The sequence below is a fragment of the Rhipicephalus sanguineus genome, chromosome 8 (assembly GCF_013339695.2).
Source record: "Rhipicephalus sanguineus isolate Rsan-2018 chromosome 8, BIME_Rsan_1.4, whole genome shotgun sequence".
In the NCBI taxonomy this organism is placed as follows: Eukaryota; Metazoa; Arthropoda; class Arachnida; order Ixodida; family Ixodidae; genus Rhipicephalus; species Rhipicephalus sanguineus.
In genome coordinates, this window is record NC_051183.1 from 50,296,205 (window position 1) to 50,316,857 (window position 20,653).

The following is a 20,653-nucleotide window of genomic DNA, read 5'->3' on the forward strand; positions in this document are numbered from 1 at the left end:
GGGCTCCGGCGCTTGTGGTTCACCGAGGTATAGATTGTTTTGTACCGACTATATATAGTCGGAGCTATGGTGTGCTTCGTACCAGCTGTCAATGTTGTCCTTGAGAGGGCTGGTAAGATATTCCGCTGTTCAACTCGAGGACGCGCGTTCGATTCCGGGCCACGTAGGCGGCATTTTCACGAGAGTTAATTGTAAAGAGATTCATCCTTCTAAGTAAGGTGCACGTTAAATAACCCAGAGTGGGAAAAATTAAACCGAAGTGTTGTACTATAGTGTGCTTCATAATCATATCGTGATTTTATCACGTAAAACCTCAGATACATATTGCATAATATTACATTTGCTTCGTACTGGCAGTACAGCACACTCGTATGGTTAAGATAACCTTTCCCGACACTGATTGTTAATGCCAGACAGTAAGACATTCGGCTTCGGAACGTGGGGCCCCAACTTGCAAGCATACTACCGCCGACATTTTAGAGCATATATCTTAGACATCCAATTCTGGATCGAGCAACGCTGCCCCTCGCCGTAACCGAGCGAGCGAGCCCCGCTAGAACGCTGTACCTTGGGCACCTCAAGCCATGCGATGCTCTTGTTGGTCGAGGCCCGCTTGATTGCTCTGGAACATTTGTTTGCTACAAAAAAAATTAAAAAAATAAAACACTGAACACTGGAGCAAACCAGCACAGCCAAAGAACTCCTAGCTCGCGCGCCTTGAGCCATGATGGGCTGATGTTCCTTGGGAACCCCACAGATACCGGGGCAGAGCCATTCCGGCAGACGAGTACAAGTGAAAGGATCTTGCTTCACGCTGTTTTTCGAGCACATCAACATGGAGCTCGTCTGGTTCTCTCTGTGGTCCCGGCGTGGGGTCTTCCTTGAGATTTTTTTAGTTGTAGAAAAGGTGTGCTACACTTGTCGGCGGTTAGAATAACAACCCTATGATTTTCTTTAAGCAAGCGAAACACATTGTCATCCTCCCTCGACATCTTGAAACGGTGCTGGTTCCCTAATTTTAGATAGGATACTGGTAGCGGTCGTCTTTAAACGGAGGTTATGTCTGACGCCACGTCCAGCTGCCTCATGCCTTCTGCCGCAGTCGCAGTGACCTTCAGGAGTGCTTGACGTGTCGTCGTCACGCTGAAATTGTGGCCGCTTGCAAGCACGGTGCGCTCGGGCGGATAAATGTGCCTGGAAGACAGGATGACGACACATTTTTCGTTGTATATGTAGCGCCAACTTTTGTTCAAAGTCGCAAGCTTGCCTTTGTAGGCCGTTTGTTGTTTCTGAGCTGCGGATACGGCACCGTTTCTTGCGAAAGCCTTTTCAAGACTCAAGGATCAACCTTCGTATAAAAACAACAGGGATCATCGACAAGGTGTTTCCTAGTGAAGGCTCAGCAAGTTAGATCGGTGAAAGCAGACAGAATTCACAAACACAGAAACGATGTTTGGTGAATGGAAGCGCAAGGCAGCCCTCTTGTAGAACAATAGGACAAGCGAGATCATACAATGAATTGAAGGCGCTTCTGTGACCGCCACCGAAATGAACCCGGCAAGGAGGCTCTTACTACCTTCGTGTCAAATTCAGAACACGAATGGCAGCATCATCCGGTCGCTGGGGACAATGCTCTCTTTTAACGTGGACCGTCTTCCTGACGCGACGAACAAGAGGAGCTGATCTTACATGATAGACGCGAGGGCACGCTCGCAAGCATTAGAGTCGCCCACATAGGAAGGGACCGAACAGGCACCAAACCGTTGGGTTCACCTAAACAAATGTTACCGGACCCATTTCAGCGTTACGAATTGTCTGACACAGCCAGACAGGCCTTTGAATGTACTTACGTTAACATAAAGATTGTCTAATTACGTTTCTGTGCAATATGTACGGCATGGCTAACCTGTGAATGGACAATCCTCATCCGCAGATTCGGTTCTACGAGGCAATCCCACTTTCAAAAGAGTGATTTTACATATATGAACAATTCATTTGCGTAAGTGATTCTCACAGATTCTGCATGCTAAATTGGCTTCAAAGTGTTAAGAGCTGTTTAATCTGCCTTACTTTAGATGACTTCAAAACTGAAATGTCACAGTGATCCTATAATTACTGCTTGATGACTTTGTGCATGAAGATAAAAAGACAGCTTCATAAATCACGAACATAGAAACAAATTTGGCAGCTACGCACTACTCGTGCGAAGACTTTGGAAACAAAGAAACCATCGTTAAAAGCGCAACACCACACAACACAAAAGAAGACCAGATGAGCACACGCGCATCACAGGCGCAATTGCGCCTGTGCTCATCTGGTCTTCTCTTGTGTTCTGTGGTGTTGCGCTTTTAACGATGGTTCTCATGTTTTAACACCAACTAGCCCAACAGACAACTCACTTTGGAAACACCGGAGCTGGTTACCATCCTGTCCTCCATTCACTCCTTCTCACCCTCACTTTCCATTCCCATTCCTGTGCTATACTCTACCGCACATGGCTCTTCTGCGCTTTACCAACTCCCCTCCTGCTTTCCCTCCCCCTTATCCTCACTTCCCTTTCGCACGTCCTTGCTATTTTACGCTGCATGTGGCTATGCTATGATTTCTTTCTCTCTCTTTCTGTTTCTTTCCATCTGTTTTTTCTTGCTGTACTTATTGTTCTTTCTTTCTGGCTATTTCCCTGTTTTCCTTTCTCTCTGTGTGTTTCTCTTTCTTGCTCTCTTTCTTTCTTTTTCTCTCATTTTTGTCATCCTCTCGCCTATAGCAACGCAATCATATCGTTCCCATAAATGCTTGCTCTGCTAGAGAGCCTGGACAGAAGAATAGTTACAACGCGGGTTCAAATCCCGCCTCGCGAAGGCATTTCGTTTCGTTTTATTTCTTCTCCTCTTCTCCGTTTCTCGCTTCTCCTGCTTCCCTTATTCCAACGCGTTGCTAGGCGACGCATGTAAGACGCAAGTAACACCGTGAAGAAAAGTGAAGCATCTGGCTTAAAGACTAAAATTTGGATTCTAATACGCTCATTTGCAAGTACAGTGTTGCATGTGTCCTCTCTTATTGGTCCTGTCTTCTGCGCTCTTGTTCAGGTACCACGCAAGTACCCTTTAGTGGAGTGATCTAGAACAGGGATACTAAAGGGCGAGACGCCGGCCATAGAAACCGCATTTTCAAGGAGGTGAAATGCAGAAAAAAAAAAATAAAATACAAATCGTCAACTTATACTTAGCTGGACTTATATATTCCAGGTCGTTCCGAAGACTCCGACTATGAGGAACCACACAATGCGACAGTACTTTGTCTCGTAAATTTCGCTTTTTTTGTTTGAAACTAGAGCAGGTAGCCTACAGAATTCATACTCGCTGAAACAAATAGAGCACCGAAGGGAACTTTGTAGTTTAACTACTTCTCTAAGATTAAACATGAGACAAAAGAATCTGGGGGACAAAATTTCAACGATTTCTTGAAAGAATACATGACAGAAAAAGAAAAAAAAATTCGGGACGCGAACAAGACAGTTCGCCGAACAGCGGGATATCACCGTTTGTAATGCCACAAGTAAGTCTCAAGCCCACATTTGCACTCACGCTTTACTGCTTTTTTTTAACATTTCAGACGGTGCAAGGAAAGCGTTGATAAACAAAATACTGCAGAAAAAAATGAAGAATAGGTATTCAATGCGGGCTCATTCACTAACTGCATAATTGCTATTTTTAAAGAAAATGTACGAATAAATTTTAATTACACAAAAATTTACTGATTTTCTCATACTCTCGCCATTCGTACTACACAACAAAAGGCCGTAATGGTGTTCAGATAGTTGTTTTGTGTCTCTGAAAACAAAATTTATGTTTGATATATTGTAGAACACACTCATACAATGCTAGATGCACAGCTCTTGACAGCGAATTAGGATTGCATATATTATGATAAAAATAAAACACTTCTGTTAACAATCATTTCAATTTTTTCCAACTATTATGAAAGAAACTCCAACTTTTTCATCCAATACAATGGTAGCGTCGTAATATTCTATGGCGGTTTTTTGCAGTATGCCTGCGTTAAATACGTAAACTGCATGTTGAAACGACAATAAATGCATACAAATGTACAGATATACTACACTTCTGCGACATGTTCTTTAGTTTTTGAGCATGTAGCCTTAAAGAAGCACTGACATGAAATTTACGCATGTGGACCATTTAGCATCCGCGAGTAGCTGTTGGCCCCCTAGTAACGAATCGCGACTGAAAATGCAGCGGAGGGACGAACAATATCTGTAATATTCATTAATATATCCGGCATCGAACGCGATTCAAAACGGGTGGAAAGCCCACCCTTTTGTAGTGCTGGCAGCGCTACCTCGCGGCCATGTCGAGGCCGCACCGTGGCCGCACCCCAGCTGATCCCGCGGCCGCAAAAAAGTGACGTCACGTTCAGCTGACATTTCGTCCGCTAGGAGCACATGTGCTGCCATGGTTTTGTCGCCAACATGTCGTCGCCGTCGTCGCGGTCAACATCGACAAGTGATGATCACAACGATCTGCAAAAACCGGCAGGCTCGCGATCTTCGCCTGACCAGCTCTGCTTTAAATGCAATGTATTTATCAGCCCCGGCTGTACTGTCGGAGCACAGGAACACCACCTACGCACCTCATGTCGCGGACGTTTGGCGAATGAATCGCTGCTTTCAGCTGCAGTGGGGCACACGCCGGTATATACGGTGGCAATAGCCCCGGCCTCGAGAAGGGGCCTCGTATTGCCAGGCGGACCCAACTGCTTCGCGAACAGAGGATTCACCCTGTAGCAGCCCGCCGCAGAGTGCAGTGAGCAAAAGCGGCTGTTGACCACGCGCGTCGAATACCTTGGTCCAACGGCGCGTACGAAGTCAACCCACTGGCTGCGTTGAGGTTCACGGCTCGGAAATGCACGAAACGCCATGCACTTTCCGCTTTTTCAGCGCCTCGACGAGCAGGCCCGCACTATGCAGCGGTTCCCCGACAGGCTGGCACGTAGTCACTCCCATTGATCGCACTCGCGCTGAGGAGCACACGACAAATCAGTCGATGCGACACGATGAATCGCAGGTACAGATCGAGACTGCAAGGAGAGCCACTGGCTGGGGGAGTGAGAGCGTCGCCGGGCGTCGGCAAATGTCGGCGCCACAATAAATACACTCAGATCGTCGACGCCATTGTTACTAGCGTATCGTCACTCAGGATGGTATGTGCGGAATGTATCACACCGAACAAGTAGCACTAGTGTCGATGTCGCAGGGTGCCATTGAGGTTTTATACGCTGTTTGCCCTCGAACTAAAATTACTTCCACGCGACGGACGCCATTCGAATTTGGCGAAGAAGGCCTATGCATACAGATCAATCAAATGAAGGGCACATCTCGACTTTGAAATATTACGTCAGTGCCCCTTTAAATCTACACACCGTCTTTTAGCCTATCCGTTTCTCACAAAAGTGTTTGGTAAATAGTGCAAGCTCTTCTTTATTCTGTGTTTTTCTTTTTTTTTGGGGGGGGGGGGGTGTTTGGGGATAAGTTCGCACTCCCGCTGTTCTGCAATGACTCATCGGTGCTGCTATCAGCAGAGTAGCATGTTCTTTTTTGCGCTGATTTATGGTCTGTTTTCTTTTGATGCAGGTCATTTTTTGTATACACCATGTCAGAGCACTAGCGGCTTACGATAAGGCGGCGTATTTTTCAGCATTCAGTTGCTTGTCCTCTAATAAAATGTGATAGCTCTTATCTCTATTATGTATGGTCACATTATTATTATACTCTAAGAATGCAGCTCCCCGTTGATTGCACGGAGTTCGGTTGAAAACTCGCTTTAAGAGGATACTGTGGAGAAGATGGGCATTGAAAGGAAGACTTAAAAGGTCAATACGCTTTCATTTCCTGAAGACGAGTCCTCAATTATGGATGTTATACAGGAATTGTTTCATTTAATCAAACCTATTATGCTACGGCGTCACGGTGTAGTCTAACAATAGAAACCAATGCCACACTTGTTCAGTTGGTATTCCAAATATGTAAATCTATGCAGCACTTTGTGTTCCAACCAGCCATTATCAGACAAGTTACCGTACTATTACAAAAAAAATTAACACTTTTCAAATACCGCTTCTCGTGCCACTCGAGTGTCCAGAGCTCATTTAAAAAAGTATAGAGAAACAATCCATAATTTTTATTGAAATGTAAAGCAGCTTAAGTAGGATGCATAAATACTGACAGAGCCATACCACCGCACGAAAGTGCCATAAGAAAAATGTAGTATTCACAACTTCGTTTGGCAGTACACATGCCATGCTGCTCCAGGCAAATTTTTGTTGTTAAGTACATGATGTCTTGCCTTGAAACTTGTGTATAAACTACGAATATTTTGGCCAAACATGTTAGCTTTCTTTTTGTGGAAGCGAAATTCCCGCTATCCTTTCTCTAAGCAAATGTCAATATATTTTAAAAATATGTTTTGGAGAGGAAAACAAAGAGATTTTTTCAAATAGCATTGTTTTCTCATTTGACGCTATTAATTATTAACAACCTCGATATTAGTTTCTGCGTAGATATTTGTCTGTCTTGTTTGTCGTCATTGTTTCTCAATCGGCACAATATGAGGCGCAAATGCCACCTCATGGATTATGTTTTTTCTGAGTTTCAAACTGAAGAAGCGGCGAAAGGCGGGCGAAAGTTGGTATATAACTTAAAACTTGAAAACAGCGCAAAGATAGGACAAAGGACAGAGACACAAGGGCGGGCGGGGAGTTTTTTTCTGAGTTTTTTCTTTCTTTTTTTAATATAAGAAATTCCATGTGCCAAATCCAAGATATGATCACGAGACACGCTGTAGGGTAAAGCCCCAGTAATTTCGACGATCCGGTGTTCTTTAACCTGCATTTAAATCTAATCACACGGACCTCTAGCATTTTGCATCTACCAAAATTCAGCCGCCACGGTGGGGATTCGAATCCGGTTATCAGTTGAGCATTACAACCACTAGAACACTGCGGCGGGTTGAATTATTCAACAGCCTAATTATCATGTAATTATCATGCGCAAACCAGACCACACCGCTCTATGGTTAATTCTCACTATCATTGACGTGGACCCTTGAGCTTGTTTTCAATTATGTCATCCGAAATTCTGAGACACAGGAAAATGCACACAGAGTTAAATTTTCATCCTCTGTCGCCGTATACCATGGTGCGGTGGTCTTATCTATTTGCTTATTACACAGTAGGATTATGAAGAATTCGTGTTGCATTTCCGCATTTGAATGAATATGACGTGACAATTACGCTAAAATCAGAAGCATATCCGCAACTTACAAACACTGCAAGTTTCCGTTTAGGTCTTTATCTCGTCCATCATGCAGCAGCTAAAGCGTCGCCAGTTTTTGGCACGGTTTCAATAGCAACCAACGTACGCGGCAACCGCATCTTACGGTCGGAAATGAATTGTGCACAAAGCGAGCAGCCTAGAACAAAAAATAAGTGCCTCTCAGGCCCTGCTTCCAGCTCGTCACTTAGGATGGTTCATCTTCTCGCACAGGGTATTGCTCCATTTCCGTACAACATACCCTAGTTACCCATACTGTTGTACGCAACGCAACAAACAGTCAGAGTAACCCAGGTACACTATTCAGCTTCTTTAATAGAACTCACCGAAATTTGGCATCTGCCGTCCGCTCTTGATTGACAAGTCTTCGACGTACGCATAATGCGATGGGTTCCGTCAGACGGTGAACACTTGTGCGTTCGAATATCTGCGATCACTTTAGTCTCAAAACAGGAGTGCTTTGCAGGATGGTCCGAGCTTCTCGCGAACACGTTTGCTCTGAGCTCACACCGCTCACACTACGGCGGGCACGACAAGGTAAATATAAATGGTAGCGAAGCTTCCATAGAAGCCCATACGTTCAGAAAATGGCGGCTCATCAGCTGCTCATGGGGCTTAGCGCCATCTGTGTGAGGAGGGAACACTTCCGGCGGAACAAAAAAGAAAGCGGATGTGATGCAATATCCGGTAAAAAAAGTGACGTCATTTTGTTGTCACTAGCGCGAAATTTGACCTCAAAATATTTTTCTTAGGCCCCTGATCGCTAAGAACTCGCGCTACGGCGAGCCGGCAACCCCTTGGCGAGTGCGCTTGAAGCCAACGCTAGCTAAACTAATATCGACCCGTCACTAAACAGCGGTGTTTAGGTGTACCGCCGTTCAATTCGCCTTCGTTTTACTAGGAAACCTTATTCTTGGAGCTTTTATTCTGCGTTCTTGTCATCTTCCACAGGGTGAATAAAGTAGACAGCATCGTACCTCTCATGTTTGCAACGTTGCTGATTTGCTTCGCACATGCGCAGGGGACTGAAAGAGCGCATTGCATGTGTGCTTCAGTTCTAATGAGAAGAAATGACGCCTGGTCACGCCAAAATAATGATATTTCAGTTTTATTCAATGGTCACAATAACGCAATTTTATCACACCCTACACAATGCGCAACAAATGTCGTAATAAGTACAAAAAGTGCGTACACTACATGCACTATGTTTTGCCTTATGTTCCGACAAATTAACGTTACGTGTAACGTATCAAGACATGCGAATTGTAGCGCGACAGATAACTTAGCGATCTGCTCACCGATAGCAGGAAATAAAGTAGGCACTGCGTGTTCACGAAAGAAACCGGGCAGCAGGGATACTGATCCATGAAAATCCAGCAAGCACACTACTCCGAACCGTTGCCCCGGTGTCTTATCTAGAAGAGACGGCTCGCCAGGTATACGCGTGTTGCTATTGCATCCTTGGAACACCACATCGTTTCCGCGAGTACCCAGGAAAGCGTTCGGCGTGAAATGTTAGCCGCGTCGTGCCGTTGCCCGTTGAACACCGCAGCCAACACGTTCACCAACGATGAAACGCACCTCGCAATTTCGCGAACACCAAAATCAAATTCTCACCACAATAATTCACAGAACGCATGCAAGTGCGAAACACCAGAACACGTGAGGGGGCGTGTCGTTGCAGACGAGTTTACGAGCGCGCCTTTCGATGCACCGCAAGGGCTGCACTGAATAACAATGACGTGCGCCTCTGTTCAGGGGGCGCTAAGAAAAAGGTTTTTCGTAATAATTAAACACTATCCTACATTCTTGGCACATTACACGTACATAATATTATTCAGGAAATAAATGTAATTTGTAAAACATAAAGATTGTTTCGCCCTTGAATAAAACTTGGTTTTTCGGTATTAGTGTTTGTTCCCTCCAAACACAGTCGCGCTTGAATCGCAGCACCCATAATTCTCCTTGCTGGTGTCGTTGGCAATAGGTTCTGAACCGCTTTTCGCCTGAAGCTTCGCGACCTATTTGGATCGACCTTGGGCATGATAGGAAGACAGTGCGGACTGCGCGATAGCAGCGTTGATAAACACGCGTACAAGAACGAGCATGGCGTCACAAATGCATGTGGGGCACTTGCGGCAGTTCTCAAAGGAACACCGCGTGCGAATGCCTCCGCGCCGCCACTCAGTCAGCATTTCAACAGTGCAGTGACGTCAGCGTGATTGTTCCTCTATCTTTTTGCCAACTGAACTACGCGCCTCCCACAGACGTGTTCGTCGGCAGTAAGACTTTGGTCTGGGCGAGTTGGTTCATAGCAATGGGAAGGCACAGCGCAACTGAGACAGCGGACAAGAACACACAACACAAACGAGCGCTGACTTACAACTGGATTTATTTTGCAACCAACTGCCTTATAAATGCGCTTAAACTTGGTAAATGACACATCAGTAGTCAAACAGAAATGATCGGTTTTTTTTTTCTCTTTTTCTTTTGGTTTATCAACCGCGATATACTAACAACCTGATTTTTGCTCTTTCCAAGAGCCAATTGACCATCATACTAAGCAAACAAAACCCAGAAATGGACACTTATCAACACATGGCTAACAGCAATATCACAGTGCTCACAATGGTACAATTATTTAACCCGCTGGCGCAAGAAGAAAAAAAAATACGGGAGAAAGTATGAACATATGCATTGGTGAAACACTGTAGAAGCTAAATAAAACCATCAAGATACTGAATCTCGGCGTCGCTCAGTAAAACGGAAGCCCTTCTTACGCAGTTGTCAGAGGATCTGTTAATAAAGAAAGCTTCAATAATTTCCCGCTCCGTCCTGTCACTTGATTTCTTTAAAAACTTTGTAGCGGAAAAAGCCGGCGAGCAACCACACCTCCTGCAGTGCTCCGCTAAAAAGCCTCCCGACTTTTTTCGAACATTTAGGTTATGTTCCTTAGCGCGCTCATTGAAGCACCTTCCTGTTTGGCCGATGTATCGGCGACCGCAGCTCAAGGGAATCCCATAGACAACATTTGCCACACACTCTGTGAATCTGTTCCTATGCTGTGTTGTGCACTGTGGCAGCTCATCCTTTCTCGTCATTGTACATATTTTTGACAATTTGCATAGCGCAGAAAACACAATTTGAACATCGTGCCTCGAGGCAATCTTCTTAATGTTGTGTGACAGTTTATGGATATATGGAATGACATGTATCGGCTGCTTTCGCTTGCCTTGGCTAGCTTTTGTGCTCGGACACTTAATCCTTCGAAGCAATGCCTCTGAAACTGCGGTGATGAGCGCCGACGGATACCTGGCTTCTTCCAACCTCACCACCTGAGTGTCGAAGCTTTCATTCAACAGGTGCACACACGTCTTCTTTAAGGCGGAGTGAAGGCAATTCATTGCGATTCCTCTTTTAACGAGTTTGGAATGCGCACTGTTGAAAGGAAGTAACCCTTTCTGAGACCTAGGACTGTACTGCCAACATATATGGTCGTTTCTAAATAACAACTTCAGGTCAAGGAACTGCAATTTGTGGTCTTCAGGGGTCTCCCATGTAAAGTTGAGCCCACTTCCGTTGGAAGTGAAGACCTGGATAATATTGTGGACGATATCTTGAAATTCGGAACTCTGCACATCTTTCAAGATCACCAGAAAGTCGTCTACAAACCTACATATTTTTACAACGCGAGGATCCTGCATGTTTGATTCAATGCGCTCGCCTACAGCTGCCAAAAATATGTCGCAAAGCACCGGAGCTACTGCAGAACCTATTCCAAACTCGTTAAAAGAGGAATCGCAATGAATTGCCTTCACTCCGCCTTAAAGAAGACGTGTGTGCACCTGTTGAATGAAAGCTTCGACACTCAGGTGGCGAGAAAATTGTAGAATTTACTGCACCACTTGTATGAACCAATTCCGCCAAAACTTCTAAAAGTTAGTCTTGTTATTGGCTTCTAACCAATAAGCAATAACGGACTGAACAGTTCATGGACTATATGCATGACTACAGAATGTCCTTCCCTTGAACACGAAATGGGAAAGTTTTCGCTAAAAATAGTCAACGCAATAACTCGGTTGGCGTGCGCTCTATTCGTCATCTTCTGTTTCGCTCCCCAAACATGTGGGCCCGGCGCGCGTCCTCCCGCTGCGCCCCTTTGTCCGGCACAGGTTGCAATAAATCGGATAGGCGAGTGAATGGCTACCGAGAGAGAGAAAAAATGAGAGAGAAACAGAGACATAGGGAGAAATAAAAGGAAGAAAGAGATAAAAGATAGAAAGTCAGAGAAAGTAAGAGACGCACAATAAAGAGAGAAAAAAGCAGACCGGAAGAGAGAAACAAAGAAGGGGAGAGAAAGAAAGAGGAAGCGAGAGATCGAGAGAGAGAGAAATAAATAAATAGAAAGAAACAGAAAATAAAGAGACAGCAAAATAGAGAAAAAATAAATAAATATAGAAATAAAGAAAAACAAGTAAGTCTGCCCAGCTCCGCTGTTTCTTCAGTCTTGGCGCTGCAAGTTCTGAGCTGTCTTAATTTTTAACGGTATACATTGTACATCCATTGATACCGGCATGAAATGACTACGGAAGTAGGCGATCATGTTGCCTTAGCTCTCCAGCGCTGGAAATACTCTGTTTTCGTGGTGCGATCTACAGACTGATCATCAGAAATCATCCACAGAATGGGGAACCAAACCTGGGCCACCACCATGCACAGTTCCTACGGGCTGACAAATCATGTCTCGACCTCTAGTGTCCGCTTGCGCATTACACGCATACACGGGGCTGGTGCTTGAAGTAGATAAGCCGGCAATAAGAACATGCATGATGAAATAAATTAGAGAGCACTTTAACGCTGCCAGCCTTGGTAAGTGAAACTCTCTGGGATTCTATATCTTCTATTTTGCTCTCGAAGCGCTACAATTTGCTGACTTGTGAGGCACAAGTGTTTTGTCTGAAAAGGTCCTGTACGGCTGTTCTGCGTAGCTTATCGTGCGCGGTCTGACAGGGCGATCATGTTTCGAGCGAATACGATTTTTGTGTGTAAGGCTAACCTTCCTCGTGACGTTACCGCGGAGCAGTATAAGCCAACCTCAGACGTTCGAAGTATCGTCCGTAGCATCCCGAAGAAGGTCACATGAGCAGAAGCGAAGAAAGTAAAACACAGCATCCGCAGCATACATCACCACGTTAAGAGAACCAAACCATTTAGGCCTTGTACCCGTAAAACATGCATCAACGGAATTGCTGCACGACAGGTCGAGGTTCGCAACAAGGAACAAAGAATCACGTGAATAAAGCAACGCCAGTTTTTTACTTCTTTCCCGTCGCAATCAAGGCACGAGGCGACCGCATCCTGTAATTGGAAAAAGTTTGCAGTAAGCTAGCAGCCTAGAGGAAAACATATCTGCTTATCAAGTACTGCCTACGAGATCTGAAATTCGGGTTAGTTCATAGCAATTCATTCATGAACAAGTAGAGCCAAAAAAGAAGGACACAAGAAGGCGCTCGTCTGGTCTTCCAACAACTCCATGAGTCCTTGTCTTTTGCACTACGTGTTCAAGTATGAAGTCCTGCCTCTAGCTCGTAATTCCTGTTGTTCGATCTTCTAGCCTGGGATACGTTGCGCCTCTTCCGCACGACATTGGCCACGCAATGAAGAAACCTAGTTACGCATACCATTGTACGCGATACAAAACACGGGCAGATTAGCCTCGGTAAGCCAATGAGTTTGTTTGTTAGAACTCACCACAGTTTGCTCTTTCCAGTTGCCGACGTATGCATGATGCGATTGTCTCCGTCGAAAGGCGCTCGCTTGTGCTTCCTAATACATTCAGTCAATTTACTCTCAACGCTAACACCACTACGTGAATACTTCCAGGAGCACCGCTCACTGTTGAATTATGAAAAAAACGCACGTAACTCGCGCGTGACGGTACAGGTGAGAGCGCAGGAAAAAAGATGCGCTGCCGTTGACGCGGCCGCGGACGATAGCTAACGCCGGCGTGTCGTTACTTCTATCAACAATGTCCCGAAGAACGCCTCCACTCGTGATTACGTCGTCTCGTCAACTGTCAATGGCGTTACTCAACGATTTCTTGTGTAATGTCAACGACGCGAGAAAATAAAATCACGTAACGTTCGCAAACAAGATGAGCGCCCAACGTCGCTCACGACATGTGCAGCGACAACTACCCAACAACTGAAATAAGCCTGTTGCTGCAGTCAACATATCGTAAATGAGAGCGCACAGGTGGCAGTAATGTCCAGTTAATATTCAGAGTTTTCTTTGAGAAATAGGTTTTCTTTGGAGTGAAACAAGGTTACATTTCTCGTTGATTTATTCTTCATTTTTGAGAAATGATGTAACTTAAATGTAGGCCATGTCTACACATACGTTCAGGGTGACAAATACCTCTTACTCACAGCTGTGAATATCAAAGTAGTAAAGTTCAGGTTCTTTTGATAGGGAGAAACCACACTCCACACTAGGCGCCCGAGACGCACCACCCGAGGTGATACAAACATGTGGAAGGTGAAAATAAGTTTGAAGGTAGAAAACAAAACTCCACACTCGGCGCCCGAGACGCACCACCCGATGTGATACAAACATGTGGAAGGTGAAAATAAGTTTGAAGGTAGAAAACAAAACTCCACACTCGGCGCCCGAGACGCACCACCCGAGGTGGTATAAACGAAGTGGGAAGAATTAAGTGGGAACTGCCGCTATGCGAATAGCGGCGTTGGATTCGCTGGTCGCTTGAAGAATAAGATACACTGGAGAAGATTAGAGGAAAATCAAGACAATTAACTTGTATTTACATATTTACAGAAGAGTTACAGGCATAGAAGTTACAAAAAGAAAGAATGAAAACAAACACTTTAGAACTGAATAGTCTGTAGGGCGAACCTACGGGATTCGGCGGAGCCGACGGTGCCTAACACCCTAAGCCCGGTTCAGAACACCAGACGGAACGCCGGGGCCGCTTCTTATTACCCCGATGCTCCGCCTTCACATTACTGTCGGCGAATAGTCGCCTGTTTGCCCTATAATTGGGCGGTGCATGCAGCAAATCAACGAACTCGCTACCAGGTCACCACCTTCTTACATTTATGCGGGCTCCTGCTCCTCGCCACAAAACAACACACAATAAGAGGCAAATAAAAACAAAGTAAACTAAAGTTGTGGTCAGGGCAGACTCAGCTGACGCGACACGTGCCTAGAGCGAAATGTACGCGTGCAGTGATAAGAAAAGAATAGAAAAAAAAAATCACAGCATATCCACGGGGTGAATGATGATGAGTGGGGCGAAGCTACGGAGGGAATCATCTGTAAACCGTGAAACTCTTCCGTGAAATGCGCCCAGTACATAATATAAAGAGTGTGAAACATCGTGTATATATTAAACATCAAACTTTTATTGTACTGTTGGTTTACGTGGTCCCTTCATTATCACTTGTGATCGGTGAAATGCAAGGAAGAAGTCCGCTCCCGAGCGAAAGAGCGCCAAGAGCGACCGCATTCCCCGCTCGCCCTGTGCGAATTAAAGGCAAGGCTAGAGGGAAGACAGGACGCGCGTTCCACGACGCGAGGTCGGTAGCATGCCCAACGAAAGCCAACGGAACGCGATCGTGCAAGTGCTCCGGCTTCGCATCGCCTCATGGTTCCATTTAGCGTCCCAATACCAAATATATTGCTCAAGGTGTGCCTTGCGTTTTTCGTAGAAATAATTTCTTTATCATGTACATTAAGACGAAAAGTTGAAAGCTCACTAGAGTGTATCGCCCGCAAAGTATGTCTTTTAGTGTGATTTAACTCTCGTACGGCAGGGTCCTCGCGCCGTTGCCGGTCCACCTCGCCCGTTGATGATCGGGCGAGGTGGCTACATACAACTACTACTACTACACTTTAAGAAAAACAACTGGCGTTCTTTCGTTCTGCTTTTACAAAACATCTGGCGTCTTTCGTTGGTTTATTTCATCAATCAACGACGTTTTGAACAAAATTTTTATTGCTTAATCACGCACAGGAGAAATCTCACCAGGCACTACCTTGGAGGTAAACAATGGCTGCTAATGGGAATGAGAGACAGAAGAAGTCGGCTTTTAGCTAACACTTACACTTCTACTTCTACTAACGTTTCCTACTGGAACATGCCAATGGCTGCTAATGGGGAATGAGAGACAGAAGAATTCGGCTTTTAGTTAACGCGCACGCTGCGAATTTTTTATTCTTCAACAACGCACAGGAGAAATCTCCCACCGGCACCACCTTGGAGGTCAAAGCGTAAGACTTGTTACGGACTACTACGATGACGACGATTACGAGGGACGAACGGGTGCCGCCTTAAGGAGCTTCGCCCCTAAAACGTCCTTAAGAAAAACAACCCTGGTGGCATGTGAAACACGTTTGCTGAAGGGACACCACCCTCGGGCCACTTCACTGCTCCCCCCTCCGTGCACAACGTTACACGTGGCACCAATTACAAGCTCGTCACACCAAACTCCCGCTCGAGCGATTCTGCCGAACCAGACTGTAAAGCAAAGTGCGGAAATGGTTACCACGCCGAAGGAATGCCAGCGCGCAAACAATTGTCAAAGGAGCTGACCGGGCGCCGGTTGCCCAGCGACGTGCGCCCGCTCCTCGCCGTTCACGCATTCGAGCATCAAGGGCCTGCCCGCCGCTTGAGCCACCCGATGCACGCCACACGTGACAAATGTCTCCGGCGAACGCGCGCTGGCCAAAAAGAAGGCCGCTTTGTCTTGTACCTCCTCGGGTGGCGACCGCGAATCGCGCGGACGGCAAACGGCGGGGCCGAACCGATGCGAAACGTCGCCAACGCGGCGCCAGTGCCTGTAGGCGGCCTATTTATGCGCAGCCGGGAGGCATCACTGGGCAATCAAGCGGGGTCATTACGACGGCGTTTCCAACCCTTCGTGCTGCCGCCCGCGTGGAAAGGGCTCCTTTTTTAACACGCCGGGGTCCACCAAGATTTCAGTGACGTATTTCCGTCACGGAAATGACGTCGAAAAATTATACATGACCGAAAGGAAAAAAAAGAGTTCCTTCAACGGACATCGAACCCACGACCGCTCGGTCCGCAACAACAGATGCCGGGCACGCTATCCGCTGCGCCACAATCACAGACTCTAGAGGCTTTACAAACGCGCCTTTTATATCTACCACTCTCCCGGTCGGCTGGATGGTGTTGCCCTCTGGGAGCGGTAAAGTAATTGGTCATTACTCTGTCCTCCGCGATTAGCACCTGCAACGCGTTACACGTGCCTCCCATTCGGCGCGTTTTCAATTCAATTTGTCAATGCCTTAACACACCGCGAGGTGGCCACCTTAGCCAAGCGTCGTAAAAGCGTCGGCCTCGCTCATAGCTCTGCGACGCGCGCCTGCCTCACCTTGCTGTAACATCGCGTTCCCCGCTCACGCGCTCGCCCCTAGAAAAATCGCGGCAGGGCTACCGGGGCGGCATGACGCGCTTTGCGTTTCCCTCTAGTCCGGCCCAGTGGTCTGGCCGTGGTGTTCAATCACATTTTAACATGCCGCGAAATGGCGACCAAGTTCTGCGTTCAATATGCGACGCTCTTCTGGATATCACACCTAGTCCTCTGATTACGCTTTCAACGTTAACTACTACAGCTACCACAAGGGTTTGTTGAATCTTTAGCAGGGACGTTAGTCGTCGGGATGGAGATGTACCACCAATCATCAAAGTGGGCACATCCACGTTAAGCGGTGCTATAGCTGCCAGGCATCAATATACATTGTGAAAACTTTCTTATATCAATGTACAGTAAACATTCAGTTACTTCTGTAAGGGCACGCTTTACTTTCGCGTTATTCCGATTCCTATAACGGAGGGATCAACCATGTTTTTTCTCGGCACGACAAGAAACCAGATGGGCTCCCCCATCTCTGGAGCTCAAGTACCGCGCGGGGCGACGCGCAGGCACTTCGAAGCCTGCCGTAAGGGCCCATCCGGTCGCATCTCCTTTGGCCAAAAGCCGTCCATGTCGCGCAGCGCGCCGGGGTGAACGCAGCACCCCGACAGGCGTGGCCCCCCAAGTTTACCGCACAAAGTAAACAAAAAAAAAACAACAACAACCGTGCGCCCGGTTTTGACGGCGGTCCTACAAAAGTGTATTCTTTTGTCCATTAGAAACGCCACATTCAGCTTTAACTCTCAGCGACATAGCATACTACTTAAGCGGCGCAATTTTCCTCCGTTGCTACAGAGGGCGCTCCTTTTTGCTCACGCACGGTGTTCCTTGACTTCCTTGACTTCAATCGGACGGATTTTTAAAAAAATTAAAAATGGTTTTGAGAAAACTATTTTCAAAGTTCGGCGTTTTTGGTAAATGACTTACGTTTCAGCCCAATCATCGAGTAAAAGGGAGCGCGATAAACAACGAAAATTATTTTAAAAGAGAGCGAAGGTACCAAAGTTAATATGTACCAATTTTTATTATCCTCACTTTAAACTGTTTGCAGCAATAAATTCCTCAAACACAGGTATTTTGTGTGATTTGCCAAGTTTGTAGTTTTTTTTCTTCAAAAGTGCTTCGACAAGCAAGAAAAATAAGAGACTCGGAAGATTGTATTTTTCTTGTTCTTTGAGGGGAATAAATATTGTGACGAAGATGTGCACCGTTTTTTCCCTAGCTGCGCTCAAAATTCACAAATCGCAAAATTGGAAGAAAAGAGTTTTATGCGGCCGAAGTAGTATATTTTTTTTTTCAGGCGAACAATTTTTTTTTTTCGCAGAACTAACTTCGAAACCATTGTTCTCGGTGTAATGCCTCGACCTACAGCAAGTTTCATCAAAATCGGGAATAGTGACCGGGACCTCGTGTTCGATCTTATCTGGACACACCCAGCAGAGATTGGAGAAATGTTTGGTGTAGTCAAGCGCACGAAACGAGAGCATATGTGCACATGCAAGAAGGAGGCCTTCTGAGCATGTGTATCTCACACGACCAAAATTGACAAAGCGAGGAGTATTTCGTCCACATCCAGCAAGCTACGATATTAAGAACATGGTTGCTCTACATTGCAATTACCAAAGCAGCTGGTTCGCGAGGATTCCCACGTGTTAATTATAGGCGGAGGCCGCTGTTGCACTTAGTGTTTGGTTTTCTGGGCACAGGGTCGCCCAACAAAGAGTTCGATCTTTGCTGGTTTGGATAGCACTTTCTTTCCAAACTCGACCACCATGTTATACGTGATAAGCTCTACATGAGCGTCAGCTGCTTCTGTTCTTGTATATACATATATCCTCTACATAGAAACTGTTCGCTTACCCACTGTCAAGATAGAATCGTACCCATGGCTAAGAAGTAAAAAAAAAAATAGCCACCACCATGTCGGTTCTCACCCATCATTGCAGTGAAGATGCGGTTTTTCGCAGAGATGACGGAGGAGTGAAAGAACGTAGCGAATGAACCTGCGCGCAAGCCCGATGCGATGGCTATTGGACTACGATAATTAGGTGTTCAGATTGCTGTGTTCACTTAGCCTATTAATGATGATGGGCTTGTCGAAAATTCAGCTCGCGTGACGTATAATAAGAAGTGCTGCAAAATATTATACGGAAAATTAATGTAATGAGTTTCTGCGTCTTCTTCTCGTCCCGTCCTAAGCGCTGCTTTATTCGTCGTCTACCATGTACCAACCAGTGCAATCAAGCACACTGCTCAAGGTATTGATACCTCCTGCGAGGTCCGTGACAGCAGCTGGTTTAGCAAATGACGCTTAGCAGATGCTCACGTCAATGCTTAGGTGAATTGGTTACTCTACTCTGCAGTCCGAAAATGTCATTGATTGGGGAGCGGAGGGAGGAGTCAAGGGGCGTGCCAAAGTACGCTATCGTGTGCAGTAATGTCGTGAGTGTGCCCGTGACGTCACTCACTAGAGACGTCAGCTCACAGTTCACTGTTTGTTCAAGACTCCTGCAAGAATTGTGAGGAATCGAAGACGTCAAGGCACTTTCTCGGATGTAGAGTCATGCATCCGCTGGCGACAGTTTTTGTTTCATTATTCAGTACGAAGTGTACTGCGATAACCAGGTGCATCTTCAAATGAAAACAAAAAGAAGAAATACACGCGCGGCCTACACGAACTACTTATCACAGTCACAGCGTAAGATGGAGGTGCGGCCTAAGAGCCCGTTGTAAATTCATTCTTATGGAGTAATTTTATAGAGACTTAGCGCGTTGCAATGAACTCGCAGACACAGAAGCGCCTCAGAAAAGAAAAAAAAAAAGATGTGCGGATGTAATCTCAGCGCTTCCGCAATCCTGTTTGTTCGGGTCATTTTGAACTAAAAAAAGACTTTCGAGATTGTGCACGCTCAGCTGGTCTTACTTAAGACATGGGTGCCCACTCCAATGCATTCGGGCAATGTGGAAAGATTTTGTGGATAGGGCGCGATGGGTGGGACCGCACAATAATAAATATTACAAAAAAAGGCGGTGTTTCTATGAACAGGGCAATTAGGTGCTGCTTTATGTAGTTGCAGGCGCCCTACAAGGAAATTACGTCTTCAAGGATACCATTCAAGCATGCAGTAAGAATGTTACTTCAAGTCTACTACGCGCTAGTTGGCGAACAACAGGACACAAAGCTGCTCGTGCCTTGGTGAGGCGCCTGTTTGCACCGGTTCATTTTACATCGCTTTCCTCAGCATATGGCAGTACCAACTTGCGATATGGTTTTTTAGATGCGAAGTATCTTATGGCGGCGTTCAATCCGGTGGTGGTGGTGGTGGTGTGCGGCGTGACCACCCTTACTGCGCACGCGCATACCCTCTCCACACACCTCCTCTCCACCCCCCCTCACCATTTATCCTGTCCTCTTCCTCTCTCCCTTTTCCCCTCTCCACTACCCTCTCCCCTCCCCTCTCCCTTACCCCTCTCCACTTCACCTCCCCTCCCCCTTTCCACTCTTCCTCTGAAACGCGGGCTAGACATGCCGAAATTCTCTCCTGCGCAGCGCCGCGATGAGCACCAGCGCATGCGCGTCCCCTCCCCCCTCTCCTCTCCTACGCTGCCCCCCTCTCGCAAGCCTGTCGACCGCGTTCCCCGCTCGCCCTGTGAGAATTAACGGCCAGGCTAGAGTTAACACAAGACGCGCGTAGCGATCCTCTTCGCGTTCCACGACGCAAGGGCGGTAGCATGCCCAACGAACGCCAACGGAACGCGATCGTGCAAGTGCTCCGGCTTCGCATCGCCTCATTATCCCCTTTAGCGGGAAATGGTGTAATTTATGTTACTGATGTCATGGGCAGGCAGA

General features: G+C 46.3%; 1 protein-coding gene across 2 annotated transcripts in view; it reads left to right on the forward strand.

The window, feature by feature from the left end:
* Positions 1-3,792, forward strand: part of LOC119401877 (uncharacterized) — a 61,392-nt gene extending 57,600 nt beyond the window's left edge. For both annotated transcript variants that reach the window (XM_037668883.2, XM_037668885.2), the window contains 2 exons: positions 1,934-1,999; positions 3,613-3,792. In XM_037668883.2, coding sequence (XP_037524811.1) covers positions 1,934-1,999; positions 3,613-3,667 — 121 coding nt within the window. In that variant the 3' untranslated portion in view covers positions 3,668-3,792. The remainder of the gene's footprint in view (positions 1-1,933; positions 2,000-3,612) is intronic.
* The last annotated feature ends 16,861 nt before the right edge of the window (positions 3,793-20,653 follow it).